Below are 25,472 nucleotides of genomic sequence, written 5' to 3' on the forward strand. Positions count from 1 at the left end.
CAGGGTTTGGCTGCCCTCTGGCCTCCTCCAACAAGGAGAAAGGAAAGATGACTACTGAGCAAGGAAGGATTGGCTTTGCTTTTCCAATTATCTGCCGGTGTCTTTGCAATCTTCTGGAGTTAGACCAAATTAAACAAACAAGGATCCAGCATGCGAGTTGAATGCTGGCGATAGCAGCCTGCCTGCACTTGCTGCTGAAGAGCCCTGACATATTGATATTAATTTAAATTTCCCCTTGACCATCACTTTCGATTCCCTCCAGCAATGAACTTCTTTTTACCGCTGAAGCGTGTTCCTCCCACTCTTCTATTAAATGCTTTAAGATTAATTAAAAAGGTTGGCTTGCTGTGTAGGATTTCGAATCCCCTTTCTTGCAGAAAAACCCTTCCTCACCCAACACCTCTCTCAGGGACACAAGCACTGGAGGCAAAAGCTGCTGTGGGGCAGCTACCAGCCACAGGCTTTGTCACTTTGGTCTTCCAAAGCAAGAAACTGTAAGGACTGCACGCACCTACCAACTGCAATTAATTTTCACAATGAGAGTTAAGCACTGGAACAAGTTTCCCAGAGAGGCTTAAGAACCTCTGTCCTTGCTTGGTTGAGCTTTTGAGCATCTCCAAGCCCTGGAGCAACCCTAACCAGCTTTGAAGCTCTGAGCAGGGGGTGGAGCAGAGACTTCCAGAGGTGCCTCCTGAATTTGATTACTCTCCGACATTAAAAAACACTGAAAACCTCACTGGGGCCATGGGTTGAAGATGGAAAGGAGGCTGCTGAAGGCTAGCACGATGCTGAAGGAACATAGCATGGTATCAGTACACCAAGTGCGTGAATTGGGAACTCACCAGCCATTAACCAGCCTGCCTGGGGATGGCTTCTTCTCAAAACAGTAGATGAGAGCTTCTGCAGGTCTGTGCAAGAGTTGTTTGGAAAAGGAAAACCACTGCTTCTTCCACAGCCTCTGTTAACTGGACCTGCTCCTTCCACGTGGGTCATCTGCAGGATCCTCACTTCTCCTGGCAAACACCACACACAGCAAACCAATGGCTTTTGGATAGCGAGCTGCTCGTACAGAGGACACGGGAAGACGACTAATTCAAAAGAAATTCAACCAAGCGCCGTTAAAAGATTATGGTAATTATATGCAACTTAATACACGTCAACACTGAGAGTTACCTGAAGGAAAGAAAATTAAGGGGATTAAAATAAGGAGCATATCACTTGTGACAAAAAGACAAAGACAAAAAATGCCATCAACCTGTGTTTATGAGCTGCTGTGTTTCTAATTAGGGCCAGACTCTGAATTTGCATTTTATCTTGATTGAAGCGGAATGAAAACCTAGAAAATAAAGGAGGCTAATGTTAAACTGTTTTCACTGCTTTATTCAAGGAGTAACCTTACAGCATTCAAAATAGCTGTTTTTTTTCTCTTCTGTTTTCAACATCTCATCCTCATCAGAGCCATTTCAATTTAAAGTCCAGAGGACATTCAAGTAGGGAGCAGAGGAGGAATGAAGGCAGCTGCCAAGTGGCTGCTCGTGGCATGGAGCAGGGGGACAAGAAATGTGCCCGAGGGGTCCTGTCACAACACCAGACACAACAGCAGCAGCTCAAATCAAAACAAATCAATGGGCACCAATAAATGAGACAGGCTGAGGGAAACCCAGCATCCAAGGCAGGGATCTCAGGCACAGGCACCCACCCTGAGAGCGCAGTGAAAACTGAGACGGACTGCTTGGCAGGAGGCCGAAGGAACCCATCTTGATTCCTTCTATCACAGCGACCCTGGTGACTCACGTGGCTGAGACCTGCAGCCCTGCAGCAAGACATTATGATCTCATGCTCTGTTCTGTCTCCCTGCTCTCCTTGCTCTCACTATCCCGGCACGTCAGCAACCCCAAAGAGACCCAGCGCACACCAGGTGCTGCCCATGTAGCTCTTGGAGTTGAGCACCCCCAGCTTCCTCCCAGCTGGACACAGCTTTCCAGAAGCCAGCAAGGATTCGCATCCCACTCCCTTCTATCTGAGAGCTACAGCACACCTGTCTGCTGCAGCTCAGCTGGAAACAAGCACGAGCATTGGATCAGGACAGGGTCTGTCCTCAGCTCTGACGTACAGCTATGTAAAACGTCAGTTCCAGGCATTTACCACCTTTCACACACAGCAGGCACAGCTGCATGACTGGCGGCCCAAGCCTGCAGCAAGACCTCGCTGTGCTCACGCACGGCACACAAAACCCCATGCAGCAACCCCAAGCCTTGGAGGCACAAGGGAGAATGAACGAACTCAAAGGGGCTCCGCTTGTGAATTGAAATGCTGCCTACAGGTATCGCTGTGTGCATTGCACCTTCACTACGTGCAACGAGAAAAAGCTGCTACACCCACCCATTCCACTTCCAGGTTTAACAAGTGCTGGCAGCTCCGTGTGACTGCTGCTCCTGGGGACCATCTGCGCCTTCTTCCTCCCCCTGCTCTTCTGACAACAAAGCAACGACAGCAACCAGACATCATGGTTTATTCCCCCTCCGTATGTACAATTAAGTGTATGCACGACCATTAAAAATAAGGCTACTTATATCATGGCTCTGAAACACGTTACAAACCAACTCTATCCCCTCTCCTGTTACAGCATTCACAACGCTCAGCTTCCATTGATGGTTTGCAGAGGGGCAAACATCAGCAGACCACACGGGAGACGAGTGGTGCAGGGCTTTGGTAACTGGATCAAGATGCTTTTTCCTCTAGCTGATGTAGTCAAAGAGAGGCAGCTCAGTGTCAATGAGGGCACCTCTCCACGATGTCTCAGTGAGGGCAGTCCAGGTCCCAGGCAGCTGCAGCTCACATCATTTCTGCACAGTCGGTGGCAGGCAGCAGAGGACCGGGCTCACGTGGGTGAAAGGCTGACTTACTCCTCTCCTTTGGAGCAGCCCCTTAGGGCCAGAGCAGGGCCATAAAGGGAAGAAGAAGGGGAAGCTGCCCTTCTCTTCTGGGTAACCAAAGGACTTTAGTCTCCAGCGACGTCTACCTGGGTGACATTTCTCAACATTTAATGCATCTAAAAAATAAAATCAAAGGAACAACTCAACCGTATCTGAAAGCGAATTGCTTGCACATCCAGGTAAGGCTTAGAGACTTTATGCCGACAGGGATGAAGGAATAGTCCAGATAAAGATGAGTGGAGATATGCAACTGAGGACAGCCCTGTGTGGTCCGGTAAGCTCCCTTCCCCAGTAAATCTGTTCCCATATGCAACAAGAGAGAATCTTCCAGCTTCAGCTTGTGGCTCAATAAATTTTATTATTCCTTTTTGTTTTTATTTAAAAGAATTTGTTTTCCTGTCATAAAAATTAGACAACCATACCACCACCAGCAGCAGCAAAGTCTGTGGAGTTAATGTTGATGGCAGACAGTTCACCGGTGTTCCCAGCGCCTCAAAAATGTCCTTGAAAGTCCATATATGGGAAAACAAACAAACAAACAAACATGGTGGTTTTGGGGAGGAACATCAAGGTGGTTTCGGTTTCTTGTCCTACTGAAGATCCCAGATGAACACTGCAGCATATCAGCAGGACCAAGTACCTCAAGCCTTGAGAAAAGCCTTCATACCAGCTCCAGTACCTGATTAATAGGGAAGAAAAGGCGTGCAGAATAGGAATTTATGATGTTCATTATCTCCTACATCAGCATATAGATCACTAGGACAGGTCTGACCCTTCTTGTCTCCACCTCTTACCCTTTATTCACCAGCATGCAATAATATCAAACAAATGAGATGAGCACTATGAGGGCTGTCACCTGCTGAGCTATTTGTACAGCTTGTAACAACCCAGGGTGGTTTTGCTGGGGACAACTGAGGGCTGTAAGCCCATGGACACGGGCTGCCATGGTGGAGAGGGATGGGCCCACAGCATAACTGCAAATCCTGCCCTTTCCTGGGCACTGCCAAACTGTCGCACCTTCCCCACTATCTGTTAACAAGCTCAAATAGAAAGACCAGAATCCAAATAACCTTGGCTGCTGACACATTTCTCTCTCCACCTTCTCTCATTAACAAGCAAAGGGCATGAGCAAAACCACTCCTGTTGCTGCTGGATTCACTTAAAGGTATCAGAAGCATCGCTGTGCTTTGCCCATTTAAGTAGGAAGGAAGTGACCAAAGTAATGAGCAACCAATTCCAAAGTCTGCCAAATAAATCACCTACAAATGAAAGGCTAAAGCATCACACACGGCAGTAACAGGAGTAACCAGGCCAATCGTGGTCTAAAAAGGAGGAAAAACATAAACCTAGTCACAGAAACACAGATGACTTGGGACTAATTTCTGCTTTTTCAGTGATTTTTCCAGGTTCCTTCAGACCATTGGATCTGGTCTGGCTCCAGAAAATTGTTGTCATATGATGGCACAAGGGAGAACTGGGAGGAGGAAGCTCAGATTCACAAGGGTGACAACACAGCATGGAACTCTGCAGACAGCAAGTAAATTCCTTTATCAGCAGACATGGAAAGTGTCAGAGCTCTGGGCTACGAGCCTGCAGCATGAACACCAAGCCTCAAAAGCACGGTGGAGGTGAAAGCTGCTGGGTTCAATCCAGGACAATGCTGGACCTGGAGCTCTCCAAAGGAGCAGCACCTGGGTTTGGGCAATATTTCTGCTCGGCTGTGTGTTTGATAGAGACACAAAGTGGGACAAACGTTATTTGACATTGTGTGGACAGAAATATGTTGAACAGATATTCTGGAAAGACTGAAAAGCACTGAAAGCCTGGCAAAACATTAGCCTCTGTGTGCACAGGGAAGGCCGTTGCTTTCGTAAAACTCTACGTTGGCAGCTGCTGTCTGTTAAAGTCAGTCCACATGCTCAGAGCAAGCAACGCGAGGGAGCAGCCCTGCTCATTTCAAGCACTGCTCTAGCTGGCTGCACATCAGGAGCTCAGCTTTCAGCTCTGCTGCACCAGCCAGAAGATGGGGTCTGGCTAATGCCAGCGAGCAAATGCAGAGCCTCCTCTGCTGTCACAAAAATCAACACGAGCGCGTGGAGATGTTTGTGCCAGACAGCACTAATTTAAAACCTCTCCATTCAAAGCAACGCCACGCAGCTGCTTTCGAACCAATGCGGAAACGCAGCGGCTGCTGTGGCAACTGAGACGTGGCACCTATTATCAGTCAGGAAAAATATTGCATACATAACACCCAGTGCCAGGCCTGTGTTTAATTTAAGCAGCACATCACTGCAGAGCATCGAGCTCTCCCGATGCAGGCCGGTTTCCCTTCTGCACTGTTCAGAGCCAAGGGGCAGTGGGTGCAGGGCAGCACCAGCAGCTTTCTGCACCCTGCTCCTACCTCTGCTGTATGCTCACTCCTCCACGTGCCAGAGGCAAATACATCATTTAAAATGCATACTTCCACGGCTGGGATAACCTCCTCTGATGCTTTCTCCTGGCTGTACCATGTCTGTGGCCTCGCTCTTTACTAACAACGGATTTGAGCGCTTAAAGAGAAGATGTACAAAATAACTTACCTTAATTGTACCCTGACTGTTAGCAGCAATTAGCACGTTGGACTCCTGGAAAAAAAAAGAGGAGGCACTGTCACTATTTGCCATTGCTTTCCCATTTTTTCCTTTTTCTTTTTTTTTTTTGGAAGAAACAGCTGTGAAGTAGTTGCTTTTTACCTTAAACATTGTAAGTGTATCTAATAGCAAAAGGAACTTAACTCTTCCCACTTCCAGGATGCTTTTGAGACTTTTATGAGTCTTCATAAAAGTTATATTATCTTAAAGAGTTAGAAAGCAATAATCCCTAGTGCTCGTACACAGCTTAAATCTCAAAAGCAATTTACAAACATGAATTAATCCTCACAGTCCCCTTGTGAAGTGGGCAAATAATAACAATCATTTCGTCTTTTGGCAGCATATGGACAAAGGTCTCTGGTGCCCTACCTAACTAAACCAACTCATCAATGTGACAAAAGCTCTCCAGCTCAGCCAAGGGGTTTCCAACCAACGGAACAAAGAGGGAAAAGAGTAGCTTTGTCTTACCCCGCTGTCAGAAAGCAACAGCAAATACACCACATTTGGAAGGAAAGGAAAAGAGGGCTTCAGCTTTGCCATGATTCAGAAAGACAGCACCTGCTTACCTCCTGTGAACCAATGGGGTTTTCTTAGGAGATATCTTGGTTGTCCGCAAATTAACGCCTGCCACACCACCAGGTAACCTCAGGCATACACTGTGTGCCAGCCACAGACAGGAGGACCTCTGCCCTGCTGCCTGAATGCCTGATGTGATCAGCAGTGCAAACACACCCTCCCAAGCAGAATCAGTTAGGGCAGGGAAATCCCAAACGAACGACACAGTGCCTAAAAAAACTGAGCTCTATAGCGATGGCAGCAGCACTGGAAGTAACCCCTCCCTACCTGGTGTCCTGCATGCCCTTTTCCAGCCATCCAGCAGCACTATATACAGCAATGCTATATGCTGCCAAACCACCTGCCACAAACTGTTTTGTCTAACGATAGCCGATATCTTTCCTCCAACATCTTTCAATTTCTCTTGCTGCTGCTATCCGTTCTCAAAGTTGCTGTAATTATCCCATCACTTAACGCATGCATTTTTAATGAATGTGACTGGAAAAAACCTGCCGGTGTTCAGCAGGCTGGAGGTGGCCATGCAGCAGGCACATCACTGCCCGGGGCTCAGGGCGATGGATGGGGCTGCATGCTGGATGGATGGAGCTCTGGGAGCCTGCACAGCCACCAGCTCCGAAGCAGAGGGAGGGAATTCCCATTCGATGTGTAAGTCCACTGATCGGATAAGAGCAGTATTCTGGTGGGCTAATTGTTAGAAATGGAATTGTTCGACCCTCCAGTTCTGTCCATTAGGGGATTAGTTACTTCTCCTGGTATTATCTCAGCAATGATCCTCCAATGTCAAAGTTCCCAAGAAGAAAATACATCCTCAAAGGAAACATATACTCCAATTTCCATAAATTTGGAGGCTAGCAGAGTCTAATCCTGTGAGCTCCCCAGCTTCTGGTTAACAGGTACAATCCAAAAAACAGCAGAAAGGATGCAGATCTAAGTGTGATCTGGTGACCAGAACAGCGAGCGGATCGCTCTGGGATGCCTGATAGGATTTTGGGGGAGAGGCACAGGTACCAATCCACTGAACAGTGCCAAAGAGTGAACTCCTGGGTACAGATGGTCTGGGGCCTGAATGATTCCTGTATGCGCTGCGAGTGATTGGTAATTCATCCCGTGGCTGCAGTCTGCTGGGGTACCACTGTAAATGAACTCTGGTTCAATGAACAGTTTTACCTTGCTAAATAAAATAAAAACGCCAGAGGGTAATATACTCTCACTCTCTAGTTCTTCAGAAGTCACCGTTTCTTCAGCAGGGCTTGAGCTAATCGCTGCTCCGCCACTTTCATCCACAACCACAACACACAAATGAGAGCAGACAGCAGCAAAATTAGCACCAAATCTGTCATTGAACAAACAGGGACTCGTGTGTTAGGCATTCCAACATTGCTTCTCTGGGAACACAGCAAGGGAACTCTTTAATCCTCTAGAGGAACAACGCTCTTCCTTCTGTGCTGCCCGTGAAACAAGCAATACATGCAAGGCATCAAAACCCTAAGCAAGTCGTGCAGCTGCTTAGATAGCAGCGTGAGCCCTGTCAGTTTATACCTCCCAGCAGCAACGCACACGTTGAGCCAATCTGTTTGCCTGGGTGGGTAGAACAGTTACCTCAAAGAACAACTGCCATGGCCACCTCATCTGGCAGAGCTATGGCACCACTGTGAGCACCCAGGCATGAACAAACAGGCTCCCACTGTTGGCTTTGACTGCACGTCCTACTTGATCTCTCTGATACCGTGCGTGGCAGGATGGTTGGAAGGCTGGCCTTTGATCCCTCTCTAATTTACTGCATGAGCCCAAAGATCCCAAAGCAGAGGTAGGGGGATGTGGAAGACCCACCACGATTGAATGCTTGTGCCCTGGAGTAACCAAGTTTTGGAATGACTCTGCTACACACACATCCCTGGGTCCTGCTGTGGGTGGTGAGCAGCTGCCTTTTGCAGCAGGAGCTGTAGGTGCCAGCTGCCTTTGCTAAAAGAAGATTGAAGGGGAAAACAAAAATAAAGAACAAACATGATAAAAATCAAGCGAAGGTTTTACTGCCTGGCAAACAGCAGCATTTTTCCATCCAGCACGCATTACTGCACCCTGATGAAACGTGGCAACCTCCCCCATGCACATCAGGGCAGATAAGGGTGATGGGCAGAGATGTGATGCACAGAATCACAGAATTGTAGGGGTTGGAAGGGACCTCTAGAGATCATCGAGACCAACCCCCCCATGCAGCGTGCATGGGTCCCTGCCATGAGATAACACAGCATTTCAACAAGCCAGGGACAGCCACAGAACTGACATGAGACTGTTGAAGATTTTTGGTCCTGTTAAATCAGTAGAAAAGAGCATGGCTCTGGGGACTGTCAGAACTATGCAGTCGGAGTTATGCACAAATTTTAAAAAGATTAATTGACAAATCTAGGTGCACCTCAGGACTTGCATCGAGATGAACACAGAGTGCAGGTTCCACAGATGCTCCAGGGCTGAAGTCTTGTCTTGTGCTGAGAACAGCCTTTCTTTCATGCTGTCTTTTCCCTCAGGTGCCCTGACATTACTATGACAAGTCTGACAGACAGTTGCTCTACGTTGGGAAGGGCTCAAGTCCACCACCAATCCCTTCCTTCCTACAGACTGGATCTACACGGAGACAGGCACTATGCAAAATGAATTCGTAGTGAGAGCAAAGGTGGCCCAGTCAGAAGCACCTCTGACCTGAACCTGGCATCCCCATCACCCGGAGCTGGAAGAATGTGACTCACGCACCCCAAGCAACTTCAAAGCACTCACCCTTGGGATCTGACGGGACTTTCACTGATTGCACCAAAAGAAGAAATTGCTACAGCACATTCTTGAAGGGAAAGAAAAACAAAATCAAATCTGGGACCTTCCTGAGTAGATGAGATACCTGCTACATTCATCATTCAAAGGAGTTATTCACCTGGTGACAGCTGGGTTTGAAGCACTCTGATTTCCTTTCCTCCTAGATGAGCCCTGCGTTTGGATGGCCCTGGGGAGGCAATTTGTACAAGGGAGGGAGGGGAAGGCAAGCCTGGCTGGCTGCTGGTATTCATGCAAGAGCAGTCAGAGAATCAGAATTGCTCTGGAAGTTTCCTGAAGCTTGAGGTAACTCAGCTGAACAACTGATGCCCTGAAAATTGTCAGAGCTGCTTCAGTGTGATAGGAAGTAAGGGCTGTAGCTCTGTGCAAGAAAACATCGGTGGGCGTAACTGGATGAAAGTCACCCCAGATGGATAGTTGTTAGAGCCACAATAAGGGCACAGCTTCTTGGATGGGCACACACTGGCACTCAAGCATACAACTCTGCAGTGCAATTGCATAACCCATCTCTGCCAGCCCCCCTTGTCAACAAAGAGGTGAGCAGGACACCCTCAGCCTCCAGATGCTGTGCATCCCTCATCAGTGGGCTCCTGGAAATCACAGGCAAGTTGCTTAAGGTCTTCCTCTCCCGATAATTTTTTAGAGGGCCCGTCCCAAAAGGTACAGGCAAGATGAACACAAATAACTTATCTTTTTTTCCTTTAATCCTCTTTGCAAGACCACTCACCCGCTGCTAACCCACATACACCAAAGCTTAAATTCAGACCTTTCCACTCTCTGCTGCAACTTTCCCTGAAGGAAAAGCTGAAGCATCATCCACACAAAGAGCTCAGATGCACACTTGAAACATCTCTGCCCCTCCAGTATGAATCGGAGCACTTGTGTATGAACACAACCTACACTTCTACAGTTTGCAAATGGAATAGTTTTGTGATTGCTGGTCCAACCAGACCGGAGTCGGAGCTCTTGAAGAGCTGCTAAATGCACTGGGTAGCTAACAGACAATGCTTTAACTGCGTATGCAAACACATAAAAGATGCAGCAGCACTCCTCAGTGCCATTAACCAGACGCAACTAAGCTTCAAACCAACTTGGCCAGCTGCTTCCCACAAGGACTGCGCTGAGGAAGAAGCCTGCTTAATGGAGAAAAGAGACAACGTGGACTTATTTCCTACTTTTGCACTCTCCCCTGTCTCCTACAAATAGCAACAAGAATGCAACGGGCTGAAGAAATTGCTTGTTAGGAAGATTAATGTACCGATGGTGGAGCAAGATTTTTCTCCAAATTATATGTGCACGTGTTCACACAACAGACTCAAAATCTTATTTGGGACTTTCAATGTCTTATAAATAATTACAGAAGATGAACTCGTGCCTCTCCTATCCCTACCCTTCTGCATAAATAAACCACATTCCCTTCAAAACTTCCAGCCCCATCGTCATTGAGGTAAGCGCGAGTTTTCTGCATTTTCAGCTAGATTTGTTCTATAGATTCACAGTTAGGATTCTTAAAGAACTTATTTTAAATTAACAACTTCTCACCTTCCCGCCCCAGCAGACGTTTTTGCTAACAAAAGCCTGGTTTGTCAGCAATTCTCTTTCAAGCAGCTCAGCCCCAAACACGTATTCAAAGGAGCTAGAGCTCTAATTAAGAAAAGCTGTTGATACAATAGCAAGATATACTAGCTGAGAAAGCTTGTGCTCAAATGGCCATTGTTTTATGTTATTTATAGGCAGAATTAAAGTGCACAGTTGGATTAAATCTAGTGCAGCTTGCACAGAAAGCCATTTTTTAACAGCAAAGCTACTTAGTCCTTACAGGAGATGGCTATTACTCAAGACATATTCCATGGAAAGTTCTCACACCGACACCATGCACGAAGCCTTTCCATGTATCAAGATGCGTGAAAGTGGTTCCCCAACAGAACACCAATGCTTGACTGCTCTTCATCTTGTAATTAGCAGATTATAATGGCTTTTCACTCTAAATCCCCTGAGATCCAGCTATTTTCTTGTTGCATGACTCAAGTCAGCTTTTGTTTTTGAAAGAAAATTACAAATTCCAACCTGCGAAACAAGATGAACCTCCGGCATACAAAATCAAATGCTAAAAAGTCCAACCAATAAATTACACCTCTCCCCAGCAGGGCAGTACTTTGCATGTGGAATTCTCTTCTTTCCATTGTTGCAGTACAATCGTTATCGATGAACAGCTGCATGGTGCAGTGGTTAGCAGCAGTTTCCAACCTGTTATCTCCCCGTGCTCCAGAGCCCACTTCACGTGCCATCACACCTGCCTAACATCAATCCCTGTGGAATAAATTCAACAGGATGCTATCTACTCTGGGAACATCAGGTCTGAGCAGAAATTAATTAATTCTTTAAACTGAGCAGCTTTTTAAAGAAAGAGGTCTTCCATACAAACCATGTCACACCAAGGCATTTCAGTAGCAGCACCATCCAGCTTTTAAACCTGGAACAGAACACGTGCCTAAACAGTCGTTTTTAAGCCTTAGAAACTGTATTTTTATCTCGTTCCGAAGGTAATTCCTTTGTACACGGAGATAAAGCCTCCTTAGGCTTATCTGGGGGGGGGGAGAAATGCAACAACTCAATCTAAAAAGGTCTCATCTGTGCCTCTTTCTAGCTCCAGCTGCACAGACAATTTTTTTCCCCTCTAGGTTTATAAATGCTACACAGCCACACCTGCACAGCATCATAAAGGTATTTTCTTAACACATTAACCTAGAGATTTACAGATGACAACACTCCTTCAAGTTGCTTTCTTTAGAAAGGGTTGCCCACAATCACATATGCGCTTTCCTCTCACGTAGGAATTCACGGGTACTCTATAAAGGAGAAAAAGCTTTCAAACAAATTAGTTTTCATCATTCTGCCTCATGCAGAGCTTGCAGCTTCTGCACAAGATGAATCTAGCCTCGCTGGGAAATGTGCACAGGTAGAAAGTCAGCATCTTGTTGAATCCCTGCTCTCATTTTTCTGCAATCCCATCCTTTCACCTCTTTACCGTGGACACTTTTATTAAAAGTTTCCTGACACATCCACAACTGGTATTTTCCAACCACAACTCCCAGGACGTGAATACATCCCTCATTCCAGCCCTACGAAAGCCTCCCAGAAGAAGCAGTCTTCTCATTTATGGATTTTACACTTAATGTATTTTTCTACTTTTATTCAGACAGAACTCAGCACAAGAAGAAACCGTATAACTGGAGGCTCATTCGCTATCATACAGACAGGTCTCTGTATTCACAGCCCACGGGTGCTCAGAGGCAAGCAGTCCAAGACTTGCTCCAATGACATACTCAAATAAATAGTAAGCCATCTCTCAGCCAAGTGAGAAATCACTTTTTCATAGCGTGACCTTTCTTTTCAGCATGTAGCTCTCAAGAAAACAAGATCAACACGGCAACTGAAGAGCAGGCTCCAAGAAAACAGGCACACGTGTATGGAGCAGCACGCGGACAGGCACCAATCTGCTCCTTCCTACACCATCTTCTGAATTCAAGATGGAAACGGAGGCCAATGGCGATGACTGAAGAGAGCAAGGCAAGCTGTGCAAAGGCAAGAGCCAGCCAGCAAAGCCCAGCCCAGGATGGTAACCCTGCTGATTACGGTTATGGGCAACAGCCTCTATCATTTAGGTGCTTTGGAACAAAACCATTTTTGATGAGCACCCAATTTATTTAGAATTCAACACGAGGATAACTTGTCAGAGCCTTATTACTTTGCATCTAATGCAGACTGAACGACACAGCTCTAACAGCTGTTGCACACTCCCCATCAGGCAAGGTAGACTGACATACATTAAAAGCAAATTACGTTGGTATTAACGTACACACCCTGCCAGCCCTCATTCTTCCCAAAGGGCAAGTCTTCTCGTCCTGTGTGTGTGGGACTGCTGAGCTCTGGTGCCCATTATATGCGGCAAAGTCTCTAAAGCTGCTTGTTTCTATCATCCTATATCCTGGGATTTCAGACACTTGCCATAAACAAACAGCTCAAGGCCTTGAACAAAGCATCAGCAGTACATAAATACAGCTTGCAATAAGCCTACAAAAAATATGTACATAAACATGCAACACATTAGCATCAATATTGTAAAGCTACAGGAAGTGGTTAGGCATTAGTTTAGTGAAAACAGCTTTTAGCATCTATTCTGTTAGTTCTAAAGCCCCCAAACATTCATTTGGCAATTCTACATATTGCAACGCAGCATTGCTTCACAACTGCATCGTCCAAGAACCACATTCTTGCTGCCCATACATTTTCCTCCTTCCCTCCCTCCTCCTGTTTGTTGTGCTCAGTCATTACCTCATGCTGGAGGTGATGAATTTAATCTCTTCCCAACCAAGGTCATACTGCCCTGCCCATCAGAGCTGCGTGTGGCAAAAGGAAGCCCCAGGGTGCTAGCACTTACTATTGCTATTGCTATACATTTCTCTCCCAAATGCTCATTTAATCAGAAACAAAACGTGTGATCCCAGACACTGCCACAAAGTCTGCCTAAGAGTACTCAGAAATGTGATCTAAATCCGGTAGTTTAGATTTTCATCTTATGCAGACCAACTGCAAGCCATCAGGGATCAGAGGCTGTAAATAGAAGTCAGTAGAACGTGAAAAGCCTTTTCAGACCAAGCTATCCTGGAATTGCACAAGCAGCTCACCCTATAAACGCAGCCTACCATGGGTGCTGAAGGCTTCCGGTGCATAGCAAAGAGCCCTGCTTCCAACTGCTGCTCTGGGCTGCGGAGTGGGGGGAACAGGTGCTGATGGGAACCCCTGAGAGATGCTAAAGCCATCTTTTTCTGTTACCCAGCCTCTTGGTCCTCCTCCATTTACAACACACTCCTTCACAGAATCACGGAACGGCCAGGGTTGGGAAGGAACCTCAAGGACCATGAATCTCCAACCCCCTGCCACACGCAGGGCCAACAACCTCCACATTTCAGAGCAGCCCAGGCTGCCCAGGGCCCCATCCAACCTGGCCTTGAACACCTCCAGGGATGGACGGGGCATCCACAGCCTCCCTGGGCAGCTGTTCCAGCACCTCACCGCTCTCATGGCAAAGAACTTCCCCCTGACATCCAACCTCAATCTGCCCTCCCTCAACTTCAAACCATTTTCCCTTGTCCTGCTGTTATCTACCCTTTCCAAGAGGGGAGAGTTCTCCTTGACCTATTGTAAAGGGCTAACTCCAATTTGTTTAAGCATTTCTTTGCATTTAGTTAGTCCTCATGTGCCTCTTTCTTTCACACTCCCATGTTCTTCCATCTCTCTTCTGTTCTCTTCTCATTTTCACCACACCAGGGCTTTCTTTTCCAGCAACACTAAATCCAGCTGCTCAGTTTCCTCTTTCTAATCTTCACACACTGGTCTGTGCAAGAGCACTCTGATCTCTCCCACACCATCTGTCCATAGCCTCAGAAGCTTTATATCTGAGACCATTCTCCTTAGCACTGGATCTCACACCACACCCCTCCATTCTGCGCTCTTTATTTAAGCTTCAGGTGCCCAGCTTTGACACCAGCTTTGTAAATCCTGCCTCCCTTCCTTTTCGACCCTTTTGCCTCCAACACGCTATCTTATCTCCCACACCAGCACACACACCTTGCTTGGGTTCTGACAGGGAATGGATGCTGGCTAACCCTCCCCTCCAGTCCCCGTAACCCATTCTTTGACCAACTGTATCTACTTCCACACATCTTCTCAGCTCTCCATCCTCCTAAGTCCCTGACCTCACTAGCACACTCTGACAACATATCTGTTCCTTTGGTCCCTGCTTTGGCTTGCAGCTACAGCTCATTTTCACTTTCACCTCAAACATCTGCCCAGCCAGGAAAAAAAAGAAAAGAATATACGGAGGCAGAAGCCTTGTGACTGGAGACTGAAACTCCACGTTACCTGGTGGGGAAAATAACTGTTGCAGGGCCAGGAGTGTTCAGCAGGCAGTGATCCATGTCAGCAGCCTGGCAGACACACATTCCCCCAGACATACTTTCTTTTGTGTTGTTTTTTTTTTCCCCTGCTTCACAGGAACAAATTTTGCATGTCATCTGCTGCGCCGAACTGAAGCGCTCTCTTCTGCATGCTGACAAACGGTTTCCAAGTTGGGCCAGGACGACATGTCATGTTCCCTGCTCTCTGAAGCTCAGTGCATGCTGATGGCATCCCTGCACCAGGCATTACAGCTTGGGTGCTGCTGTTAAATCAGCCCCCATGAAGAAATACCACTAAATAAGCCAACTGCTGGTCAAGCTCCTGCTTCCCCTCTATCCCAATACCATCCTCTACATTTTCAGTACCAGCTTCAAACCTCTACACAGGCGGATGATACAGTCTTAAAACTGACCCAACCCCCTTGATGTTAACATTTTAAATTATTAAGGCTTATTTTTTTCCTAACACCAATAAATCATTTATATGCGCACATTTAATTAACAATCCAATCAGTAAAAACAACTTAGCATTCACACAGCACGTTCTATCAGAGGAACCAAAGGCACATTACAACATTAATTAAGTGTAACAAATGTCCTGGCGAGCCAACCAACTATTATCCTACTTTGACACGTGGGGAAACAGAGGCAACACACCCGCTGGATTTGCCCCAGGTTAATCCTGATGTTCACAACTAGGAACTGAAGACAAAAAGCAGGGAGTAATGCCATTGAGATTTAGCTCTCTTAATAAGCATTTCTCTTCTGAGCTGTGGTATTTACTTATTTGCTGATGAGAAATCTGTTCCATCTGCATTTCTCTCCCAAACAGTCCAGGGGCACAAATGATTGCTGTTAATCACACTAAGCCACAGGTCTGCCAGGTGAGGCTGAACGTACTGCATCCAACATGCACTGTGCTCGTGGCTCTTCCTATCCCATAGCTCACACCTATGCACACTTGGTATACAGGGCACTTGCTTTGTAGGACCTACGCCAATGTCTGCTATCTCCCATGCACTCTGCCCACTTCTGCTTTTGCTTTGAGGGGATACCCTGGAGAAGAACAATCAAACATAGATGGTGGCAATCAGCGCAGGAGAATGGGTTAACACTAAAAGATGTCAGGAATGATGAAGAGATCCATGCTGAGGCAGGCTGGCTGGGTCAGCAAGAGGGGAACATCTTGGCAAAATCTCATGGAATGGCTGACGGACTGAGGAAATCAATTTATTTAAACTGATAACAGATTCATACTCTGCTACCGTTCATTTTGGACGGTTTGGCTGTCAAACCTTCAGGGGCAATAGGCTGTCACTTGCTGTCTGTTTGGACAATACCCAGCAAATTGGGTCTCGTACTGATCATGGCTTCTTTGCACTGTGCTAATGAAAGTCACCTCCACCTTCGCCTGATGCAGACGGGAGAAAAAAGCTCACATTAAGACAACCACATTCTGACAGTTAATTTGCAAGCTTTGAACTGCAATAACGTCCCTTTTGAAGTGAAATCCCACCTCCAAACCCTGATGCTACAGCAACAGCACAGGAGGTATGACAGCTACTGCACAGGTTGCGTAGCAGCGGTGTGCTGCTACGTTGTGCTGGTGGCAGTGCCAGGCAGGGAAATGGGGCACTGCAAAACTCCAAGCTTCCTGCTGATTGAAGAATGCAATCTGTAACACCTGACTTGTGCTACATGGAGGTTTAGGGGTAATGGTGACTCAAAACACACACTTTCAGCATCTCCCTCCACATCCAAGACAACTTTGAAGGTTTGAAACGTACGATAATATCCTCACCATTTTGTTGATAGGCCTTGGAATAATACTGCACAGAGACCCAAGTGCTCTGATACCTGTGAAACACACTGACTAACTGAACGAAGAAATATAAGGGTTTCAGTGCATGGTTTCAGTTATTCTCCTTCGGCCAGGAGTGGGGTTTTTAATAGCAACTGAAATGAAACCAAGGGTCTAGCTGTCAATACTGAAGATGCTGTCTGCAGGGCCAAAATGAGTGCATGCCTAAGATGCTATACCTCTAGCTAACATTGCATGCAGAGAAGACAGAGGTTTAGGCATCTATGCGACAAGCAGAGCTACAAGCAAGGGTCAGGGAAGCGAGACACAACAGGAGAACAAAAGCATCTGATCCCCATAGGTTGCTTCCACCCAAAGGGCTGCAGCAGTATGGTGGTAAGAACAGCAAAGGGAAGGGTAAGATAGCTCGACCTGTAGCTGTATAACCACTATAGGAAATATAAAAATATATACACACAGCCTTTTTTTCTAAAGCAGGAGAAAATACATAAACCAAGATGCAACTCTGAACACAAATGTTTCCACATAAGAGTTTTTGGCAGAGTGGGAGGAGATGTGTCAGAAAAAGCTAGGGGAGATCTCAGGGAAAGGCAGAAGGCCAAAGCCCTGTACAGCACCCTAGAACATGGTATGGCTTTGGTGTGCCACAAATGAAATCACCAGAACCTGGTGAGAGAAAAGGAACAAACTGTGTCTTGCAGAGAAAATGCTAACATTAGCGTGCATACAAGCTTCATGAAATTACCCCCATACTAAAGCTATTTATAACATACACCTATTTGAAGAAGAGGACTTTGATTTAATGAATACAAGTTTAATTAAAGTAAAACAATACTTTCCATTAATCTTGAAATCATTCATAACCTGCTGCTCTCCTTCAACATTCAATCTATTTAATGGTATAAGCAGACCAAGTGCAGTGCTACACACCTGAAGCCTCCTGCAATGTAGACAAGGCAGTGCAAGTTTTACCATATCATGTTGCCTTCTCTAGTCTCCAGAAACAGGAAGCTGTCTCTCCTGAAAATGCTGTTTTTCCAAGTGCTCCAGATGCAGCGAGCAAATATTTTCATCGATTGCACTGATGAACACATAAGAAAATTAATAGGAGGTAATAGGCTGATAAACTTGAGATTGGCAATGGAAATGGCTACAGCCTCTGTTTTCCTCTTCTGCGTTCTGTTCTGGTGCTACAGGGTAAGCATGAATAGGGCTGGAGCAGCTGAGCAGGGAGTTCTCTCCTCGCCAACAGAGACATTTCCTTGCTCACCCGTGACCACAAAGAGGGCTGGAGTCAGACTGGCTTGGCATCAGCGTGGTCTCTGTAAATCCTTATCAGTATGGGCACATGCAAAGGTGGCTCAACTGGACCTCGAGCTGGGTCACGTTAGCAAGGCTGGGAGGCAGAGTGTTATCTTCCACTTGGAAGCTAAAAGAAATCTTGGAATTGCTGAAGGAAGGTATGTTGCAGCCCACACAGCACTTCTGCAAGCGAGCTTTCAAAGGCAGGCCACACTGCAAAATATCAGTGCTGATTACCAAATGGTACTGCTGGTACTGAAAGACAGTACAGTAAATTGAATTTTAATAAGGAGTAAAGCTCTGACACTGAAGGTGAAGAACTTCATTAAACAAAACCATAGATTGTACAGATGATACATAAGAGGTTGTTTCTCTAATATCCTTCTGCTGATGCTTTCTCTATTGTATTCATCTGAGGGAGAAGTGAGCAGGAAGAGATGATGGCTATGCCTTAGGTATTGAGAATGATGAGAGCTCAGCTTTATAGCTTTAGTGCAGTAAGTGCAAAGCATGACATCTTCCCTACTTAGTTCTGCAGAATGACCTATTCAAAAGGTAATAATGAACTGCACATCATCTAAAGGAATCAATTGCGCTCCTCTGCTTGCTTCCCTGATCCCATCCATCTAAAATGCCCCAGAATCCAGAAGGACAGGTGAAACCAGCAACAGAAATGCATCCGAGAGATCAGAAATCACCGAGTCATTCAACTGTAGAAAAGCATCGCAGATTTCAAAACTACGAGAATGCAAAATTAACAGCCTACCAAAAACTGAAATTGGAGTCAGAAGAAAAAGGTAGGATGTTCTTAGACAAGTTCACTGATTGTGAGAAGAAAAAACAACCCAATCTCTGCACACAATCCTTACAGCTAGAGAGAAAACTCCCATTCTTTCTTACAGCTCCCTGTAACTCAGTCACTTCTGGAGGGATATCAGGAGGTAGCCCCCAAATTCTAATTGCATTTGCTATTATACTAATCGTGTGGATTTCAATGGGTAAAATCAGTGGGACTCACATACCAGGTATTCTCCACAATACTAGAGGAGAAGTCATCCGAAAATCCTGATGGGCTTTTTTTGTCTAAGGTCTTTAAATAATTCAGAGAGGAGTTGTCAAGCTGAATCTGCAAAGCTCCCTTGACTTTGTACTTTCACTGTTAGTCTGACTGCCTATTGTTTACAAAGACAAAAGGGAAAACATTACTGGATCGTATGCCCAGAGTGAGGGGGTCAAGGACTAGAAGGACAAGGGCTACCAGTGGAGAAGTCATAAAATCCAGATGGCAAAGATGCAATAGGTGAAACCCAGATGCACCAGCAAAACGGCAAGAGAAAGTTCCTGGTTCGGTTGTGCTCTGAATAAGCAGCGCTAGCAATTTCGTGTATAATATCAAGTCATTCTTTAAAAAAGGAAAACCCCAAATGCAAATGGTAACTTTAATTAGTTAGCAATTAAAAGCACAACTTTTCAGCTGTACAGCTGCAGCCACCTCTTCCAGATCCGTCTCACCAGGCAGTAGGCCAGCACTTAATAATCACCCGAAACCCCAGAGAGAGCAATTTCATCCTACTCGCTTTTCCTTTCAGTCTGTGGGCTCTCTGGCCAGACAAACACGGCGAGAAGATTCCCCAGGTCCCATCTGGGGACACCAGCAACGACTGCAGCGGCCCCTGGCATCCCAGGGAGCTCCAAAGTGCCTTTTAGGTATAAATACCCATATATATTTTAAATGACTCTGGGATGTGAGCAGCTTTGACAAGGTTTTGCACAGTCATTTCCAATCACAAGTGAAAGCCTGGCTTGCAGCAAATTACTGCTTCACGAAGCAGCAGGAAGAATTGAGAGGGAACAGAAACCTAGGAGCCCTGTCCCACACCTGTGCATCTCTCCAGAGGGAATTCAATCACTTCCACCTATAAACCAAATGAGGACTTTTTTTTTAAAAAAAAAAAAAAAAAAAAAAGGAAAATGCAATAGCTATGATTGTAATCTTGCTTTAAACTACATGGCTGGCCTAGCTCTAAGCAATTACACACAACTTTGGGTTGCCCAATGGCCCTCCCCATGCTGTAGGACCACTGCAGCTGGCAGCAGAACAAGCTGTCCTCACACATTTTGGCATAAAACATGTATGGAGGGGAACGATCCAGTTTAGTTGGCTCTCCTAAAGCAGACAGAGACCTCCACTTTACTCTAGGAAGACTGCAAGGGTGGACAAAACACTTGTTTTGCCCCCAACTGGTCCCAACAGCTTCCAGTCCTCGAGCATTTTGTGATTAAAGCAGACTTTTATTAGAGTCTTTTATCCCAAGCTTCTGACCGTATCCAATCTGAAACGAAACATGATTTTAATGCATGCAAATAAGCTGTCAGAAAAAGGATTCAAATACTAGAAAAGTATCAGAAAGTGGGAAGTTTAACTCAGAAGGTCAAAATCATTCTGGCCACAAGAAAGAGACTGCACAAAGCACAGGAATAACAGCACTCAGCAACACCCCAAAGACTCTTTCTTAGTCTTTCTTATTTGCTAGGTGACTGCTAGCTAGCAGGAGTGCCTGAAGCCGCAGTGCCTTTAATAAGCCCCTAAATCTCCTGGCCTTGACTACCCTCCTAAACTACAGGGAGCAGCATGCCAGCAGCGTGCTGGCTGCCAGCATCCTTACAGCAAGGCCATTAAACAACAAGCTGCTGTGTTGTTTTTTTGTTGTTGTTGTTGTTGGATGTGGTACATGCATCTCAAATGAGTACTACCAGATCCCAAATGTTCCCCATCACAAACCATTCTCAGCTGGGAGTCCTGAAATGAAGCGATGGACCACGGAGTTCATGCATGCCAGCCCAAAAGCCCTGGAGAATGAGATGCTCCTCCTTGTTCTTGGGCCTCCAAAAGGGGCAAGTAAACCCCTAGAAATCATTGTCGTGTTCTATAAGTGGAGATTTAGGACAAGCTACGAGCTCCATGCACTTCTTGCTGAAAAAGAGGAGCTACAGAAGGCATTAATTCTTAAAAGATACAGCAACTGTAGTACAAAAAAACTCTGAAAACATTATTCTTTCCAAAGAGGCAGCAAGTGAAGCAGCAGCGTCCTCCTTCACATGGTGCACATCACAAGCAGCTCACAAGGCCTGTGATTTCTTAGCACTGCAAGACTGTAAAAGGATTTCGATCAAGTGGGTAATGTTCTACATCACTGTTTAAGGACAATTCAATCACCTTCTGGATTAAGCTTTGCTCCCGATTAATCTTAACAGAGAGCAATGAATAGGAAATCCAGGTCTCAGGAATGAGGAAGATTTTATCTTTAAACCCAATTCACAAGCAAAATCACCTCTCTTACAACGGATAATTCTACTACTGTTCAAGTTATTTTCACACAGTGGGTATAAAAATTATCTCCGGATATCTCAAATTGAAAGGAGTGATTTTTACACACTGTCTTTCTGAACACAGATTAACAAAACTGTATCAGAAAGAGGAGCTCAGCTATCAAGAAATCCATTAAGCCACGACAACACTAATAGCAAAAAGGACGTTTAAAAAGATTCAAGTACATAAAGAAAAAATTGTGTTACATACTACTGGAATTGCAGGAATGAGTGAATGAATGAGCCCCTGGTGCTGAGGTGCACAGCACCTCTGGATATCCTCCAGCAACGTAAGTAGGGGGCTATACACCCGAGCTCTGCTGATGACAGCAAACACTTCTGGCATTTGATCAGTTTTAGTTTATATTTTTAACCTAATCTGCTTCCTCCTCCCTGGCTTATTGCCTTTTAAATACTCTTTCTGCAGAGATGCTGCTGTTTGCTCACTCCTCCACGTACATCACGGCTCTGGAGCAGGTACCTGCTGCTTCCTCGCGGGCTGCTGGAACCCGAGAGCAAGTCAGAGCAGAGATGGGAAGAAATACAGGACAAAGTACAGTCAATCTGAAAATAACAACAACTGTTCTTTGCCAGGACTAAGCACAGCTTATTTCCCGTCACAGCAAAACTATGTGCTCTGCCACATCATCAGCAGAAAGACAGCTCCTGCAGGGAGTTCATGATCATCTACTGCCCCAGCTAAGGCATCCAAGGAGGAAATAAATGACACAGGAAGAAACGGCCTCCAAAAAGCCCCACGCAGCACACACGCAGGGTAAGGGACAGAGACAACGCGGCTCAGCTTGCGACAGGTTCATTACTTCATCCCCTTTTATTTATAGGGAGAGGGACTCCGATTCCACATCTACGTGTTATCTGAAATTAATACAGGAGCCCCCGCCTGGCTGAGAACACACTTGTCAGCACTGTAAAAGCACTTTCAACCTGCACATAAAGGAGAATGGAAGCCTTAAGAGCCTGCCCAAACACGAGCTATCACCAGTTCTGCAGTGGGAAGGGAGCTGTAATTCCAGTTCAGGATGACTATCAAAAGCTAAGAATTGTGCAGTGGGCTCACAAGGAAGCAGCCCTTGTCCCACCTGTATGTTCAGCCTGCTCTGCTCCTGGGGAAAGCAAGAAGCATCACTCTGAGAGCCACAGGGTGATTGCAGAGGTCCACTCCAGGATACTGGGAAAGCTGCTGCCAGCCAGCTGTGCCTCCTCACCCCGTCACCGTACACCTATCCAAACATTTATCTAAAAGAAATCTTTAAAGCAGTATTTTTCTTATACAAACTTCTGAGCATCAGCAGAGCGATTTTCACAGCGTGACTCTGCTTACTCTCTGTAAGGTAAATACATCCCCTCGCACCCTGAAACAAAGCCACCTCGTGCATTCCCAATGCAGGCTGCAGCACCAGAACACAAGTTCCACAAGCTGCTCACTCCTGCTTTCCTTCACATTTTCAAAGAGTTTCCGAGAGTTTAAATTTCTTCTTTTGCATTGTCAAGTCAAGCAAGAACCTAACGAAAACAGAAAGCCTACAGAGAGATGAATTCTTTTGTACTAAATAAGGACATCTGTATTTCACTTCCAGCTCATTTTCTCTTTTTTTTTTTTTTTTTTCCTTTTTCTTTTTTCAAACTACTGCTGGCTCAAATTCATCCCTTCAAATGCTGGAGCTAACGTGCATGTTCTAAACCAAAGCACATACAGAAGCACCATTAAGCTCCTACTTTAATCAAGGATATTTCGCTCTAAACGATCACGGCTTTCCACGAGCACATACTTCCCAGATGAGACAGGCTTTCCATCACGCCGTGGTCAGGAGAACGAACGTGGCCAGAGAAGCTTGCTTGGTAGAAAAATTTTTTCCTGGAAGAACAAGGGCTCAGACAATCAAATTGATCAACCAGGAAATGAGGAAGAAAAAATAATCATATATGCTGCCTTACGCTGGAGGCTTGGCTGAGAATGTGGAGTCCCTGTTAGTGGGGTAGTGAAAAGAGAAGCAGCTTCTTCTCCTCCCGCTGCAATTAATTTATAATGCTATCTGCAGATTACAGGTAAAAGGAATTATTATTATTGCCTTTTTTTTTTTCCCTTTAAGTAGATCTGAACCAATCTTTCCTCCTTGTACATGCAATATTGCTTATCTTCCCTCCAGAATCTCTCATCATTAGAAGTGTGAAAACAATGCAGTTCTATCTGCCTGCTCCCCAGGCTGCACCTCTTAATATTCATTTCAGACATACTAAATAAATCTAGAAAATCCAATGCTGCAGCAAGCAGCTTACTTTTCTACAGCCTTAGCGACTAGATAAGAGCTCAGAAAGTGATGGTGATGGGCCCTAACATAAGAGAGGCACAACTGTTTGAAGACCTCCCCTGCAGAATTCAGAGTGCCTCGTGTAAGGGTGAGCACAGCTCTATTGAGCTGCACAACCTTCACTAACAGCATCACTCCCATCTACAAGGTACCCATTAACTTACTAAGCGTAATTTTCCAGCTGCACTGGATTCCCTTCCTCAGGCAGGGCTGATTAGTATAATTCTGTATGTACTCTACGTACAATAATTACACAGCCTAATTACACAGCCAGGCAGTTGGATTCATTGATGGGGTGACCACTGCATGCAGGTAGCTCGCTCGTCTGCCCTCAGTGAGAATTAGGCTGGGACAACAGCAGAAAGAAAAGCAGTCTTATTTCAGTAGGTTAGAGATTAATCCATTCCTGAGTAGGAACCCAGAAGGATCATCGAGTCCAACTCCCGGCTCCACAAAGGACCACCCAAAATTCAAACCCTATACCTGAAAGAGATGCATCAATCCTTTTTGCCAGGGGAAAACCGGCCCCACAAAAGCCTTAATTCTTCCTCTACCAGCAGGCAATGTGATTGAAACTGAACCAGTCACACGTTGCAAGGTTCTCAGGGTTTTTGCTACTGATAACGGCAGTGCAGAAAGCATAAGGAAACCTTCAGAACAGTCGTTCCAAAGCCAAGCAGTAACTGTTACTGTAAAGACCTACATAAAGCAAAGCTTTTGCAGACAAAACCACCTGTGCATAAATGCTTCCACTTCCCTTTCACCCAGAGATTAAATCATCTGATCAAAATCTTGCGCCAGGAAGAAAAAAAAAAAAAAATCATTTAATATTTTTTTCACTTCATTTAGATTCCGTATAACATTAAATCCTTGCCAGTACAACCACTTAATTGGGAGCACCAGAGCAAAAGGTTGGTGCAGCTCATGAACTGCGACAACGGAACGGTGGTGACCTGGCAGAACTCAGCATCAGCAGGTGTGCCAGAGAATGAGAAAAAGAGTACCCTGAGGTTGTTCTGACTGAAGCAGTGGCAATTGTTAAAGGGGATGAGGTTATAAAACCACCATCAAGCAGCAGTGAGAGAGGAACACCAGCAGTGAGGTTCTGGATGGCCTTGGTGCGGGAATCGTGCTGCTCCACTGAAGCTGGCTTCAAAGGCAGTGGTGAGCCCAGCGCCAACCTGCTCTGCTCTTACTGCTCTAAAACCAGGCTATTCCTTTAGTGCTGAGATGGGAATTTGACCCCTGCAGTTCCCATCGTAAATGGGAGAAGCTTCACTAAACACAGACTGACTGCTGCCTAGCTTGAGAATTGGCTAAAGGAGTCACATCTCACTTTGTGCCAATCAGAGACTTCGAAACAGATGGCACTTCACAAAAGCCAGATGAACTGAAGAGGGGAAAGGGTAACAGTGGTTGCTCAAGTAGCCTTTGTGATGAATTTGAAGGAAAGCAGCTTTTGTCAGAGCTTGAGATCAGTCAATACGTGCCAGCTCTGGTACCTACACATCTCCTCTGCTTCATTCCAACAGTGACTTACAGATTTCAGTGTAGAGAGATGAGAACGGGGACAGCAGCATTATTTAAAAAAAAATAAAATAATAAGGATAGGCCTTCCTATCCAAAGGCTATGAGTTCAGAAAGCAAGCCTAACACCTCTAAGCCCTAGTGCTACAGAGGGCAAAAATCCCCTGAGGCTGAGCTCTCCCACAAGAAGAACAAGC

General features: G+C 45.7%; 1 protein-coding gene and 1 non-coding gene across 4 annotated transcripts in view; both read right to left on the minus strand.

Annotated features, from left to right (window-relative positions):
* Nucleotides 1-2,495: 2,495 nt before the first annotated feature.
* COP1 (COP1 E3 ubiquitin ligase) overlaps nucleotides 2,496-25,472 on the minus strand; it is a 128,297-nt gene continuing 105,320 nt past the window's right edge. For all 3 annotated transcript variants that reach the window (XM_085232297.1, XM_085232296.1, XM_085232295.1), the window contains 2 exons: nucleotides 5,516-5,560; nucleotides 2,496-3,615 (listed from right to left, as the gene is read on the minus strand). In XM_085232297.1, coding sequence (XP_085088423.1) covers nucleotides 3,598-3,615; nucleotides 5,516-5,560 — 63 coding nt within the window. In that variant the 3' untranslated portion in view covers nucleotides 2,496-3,597. The remainder of the gene's footprint in view (nucleotides 3,616-5,515; nucleotides 5,561-25,472) is intronic.
* Nucleotides 20,179-20,311, minus strand: LOC116217021 (small Cajal body-specific RNA 3). The gene has a single exon (XR_004160858.1).

This window comes from Meleagris gallopavo, chromosome 10 (assembly GCF_905368555.1).
Source record: "Meleagris gallopavo chromosome 10, MGAL_WU_HG_1.1, whole genome shotgun sequence".
Taxonomy (NCBI): Eukaryota; Metazoa; Chordata; class Aves; order Galliformes; family Phasianidae; genus Meleagris; species Meleagris gallopavo.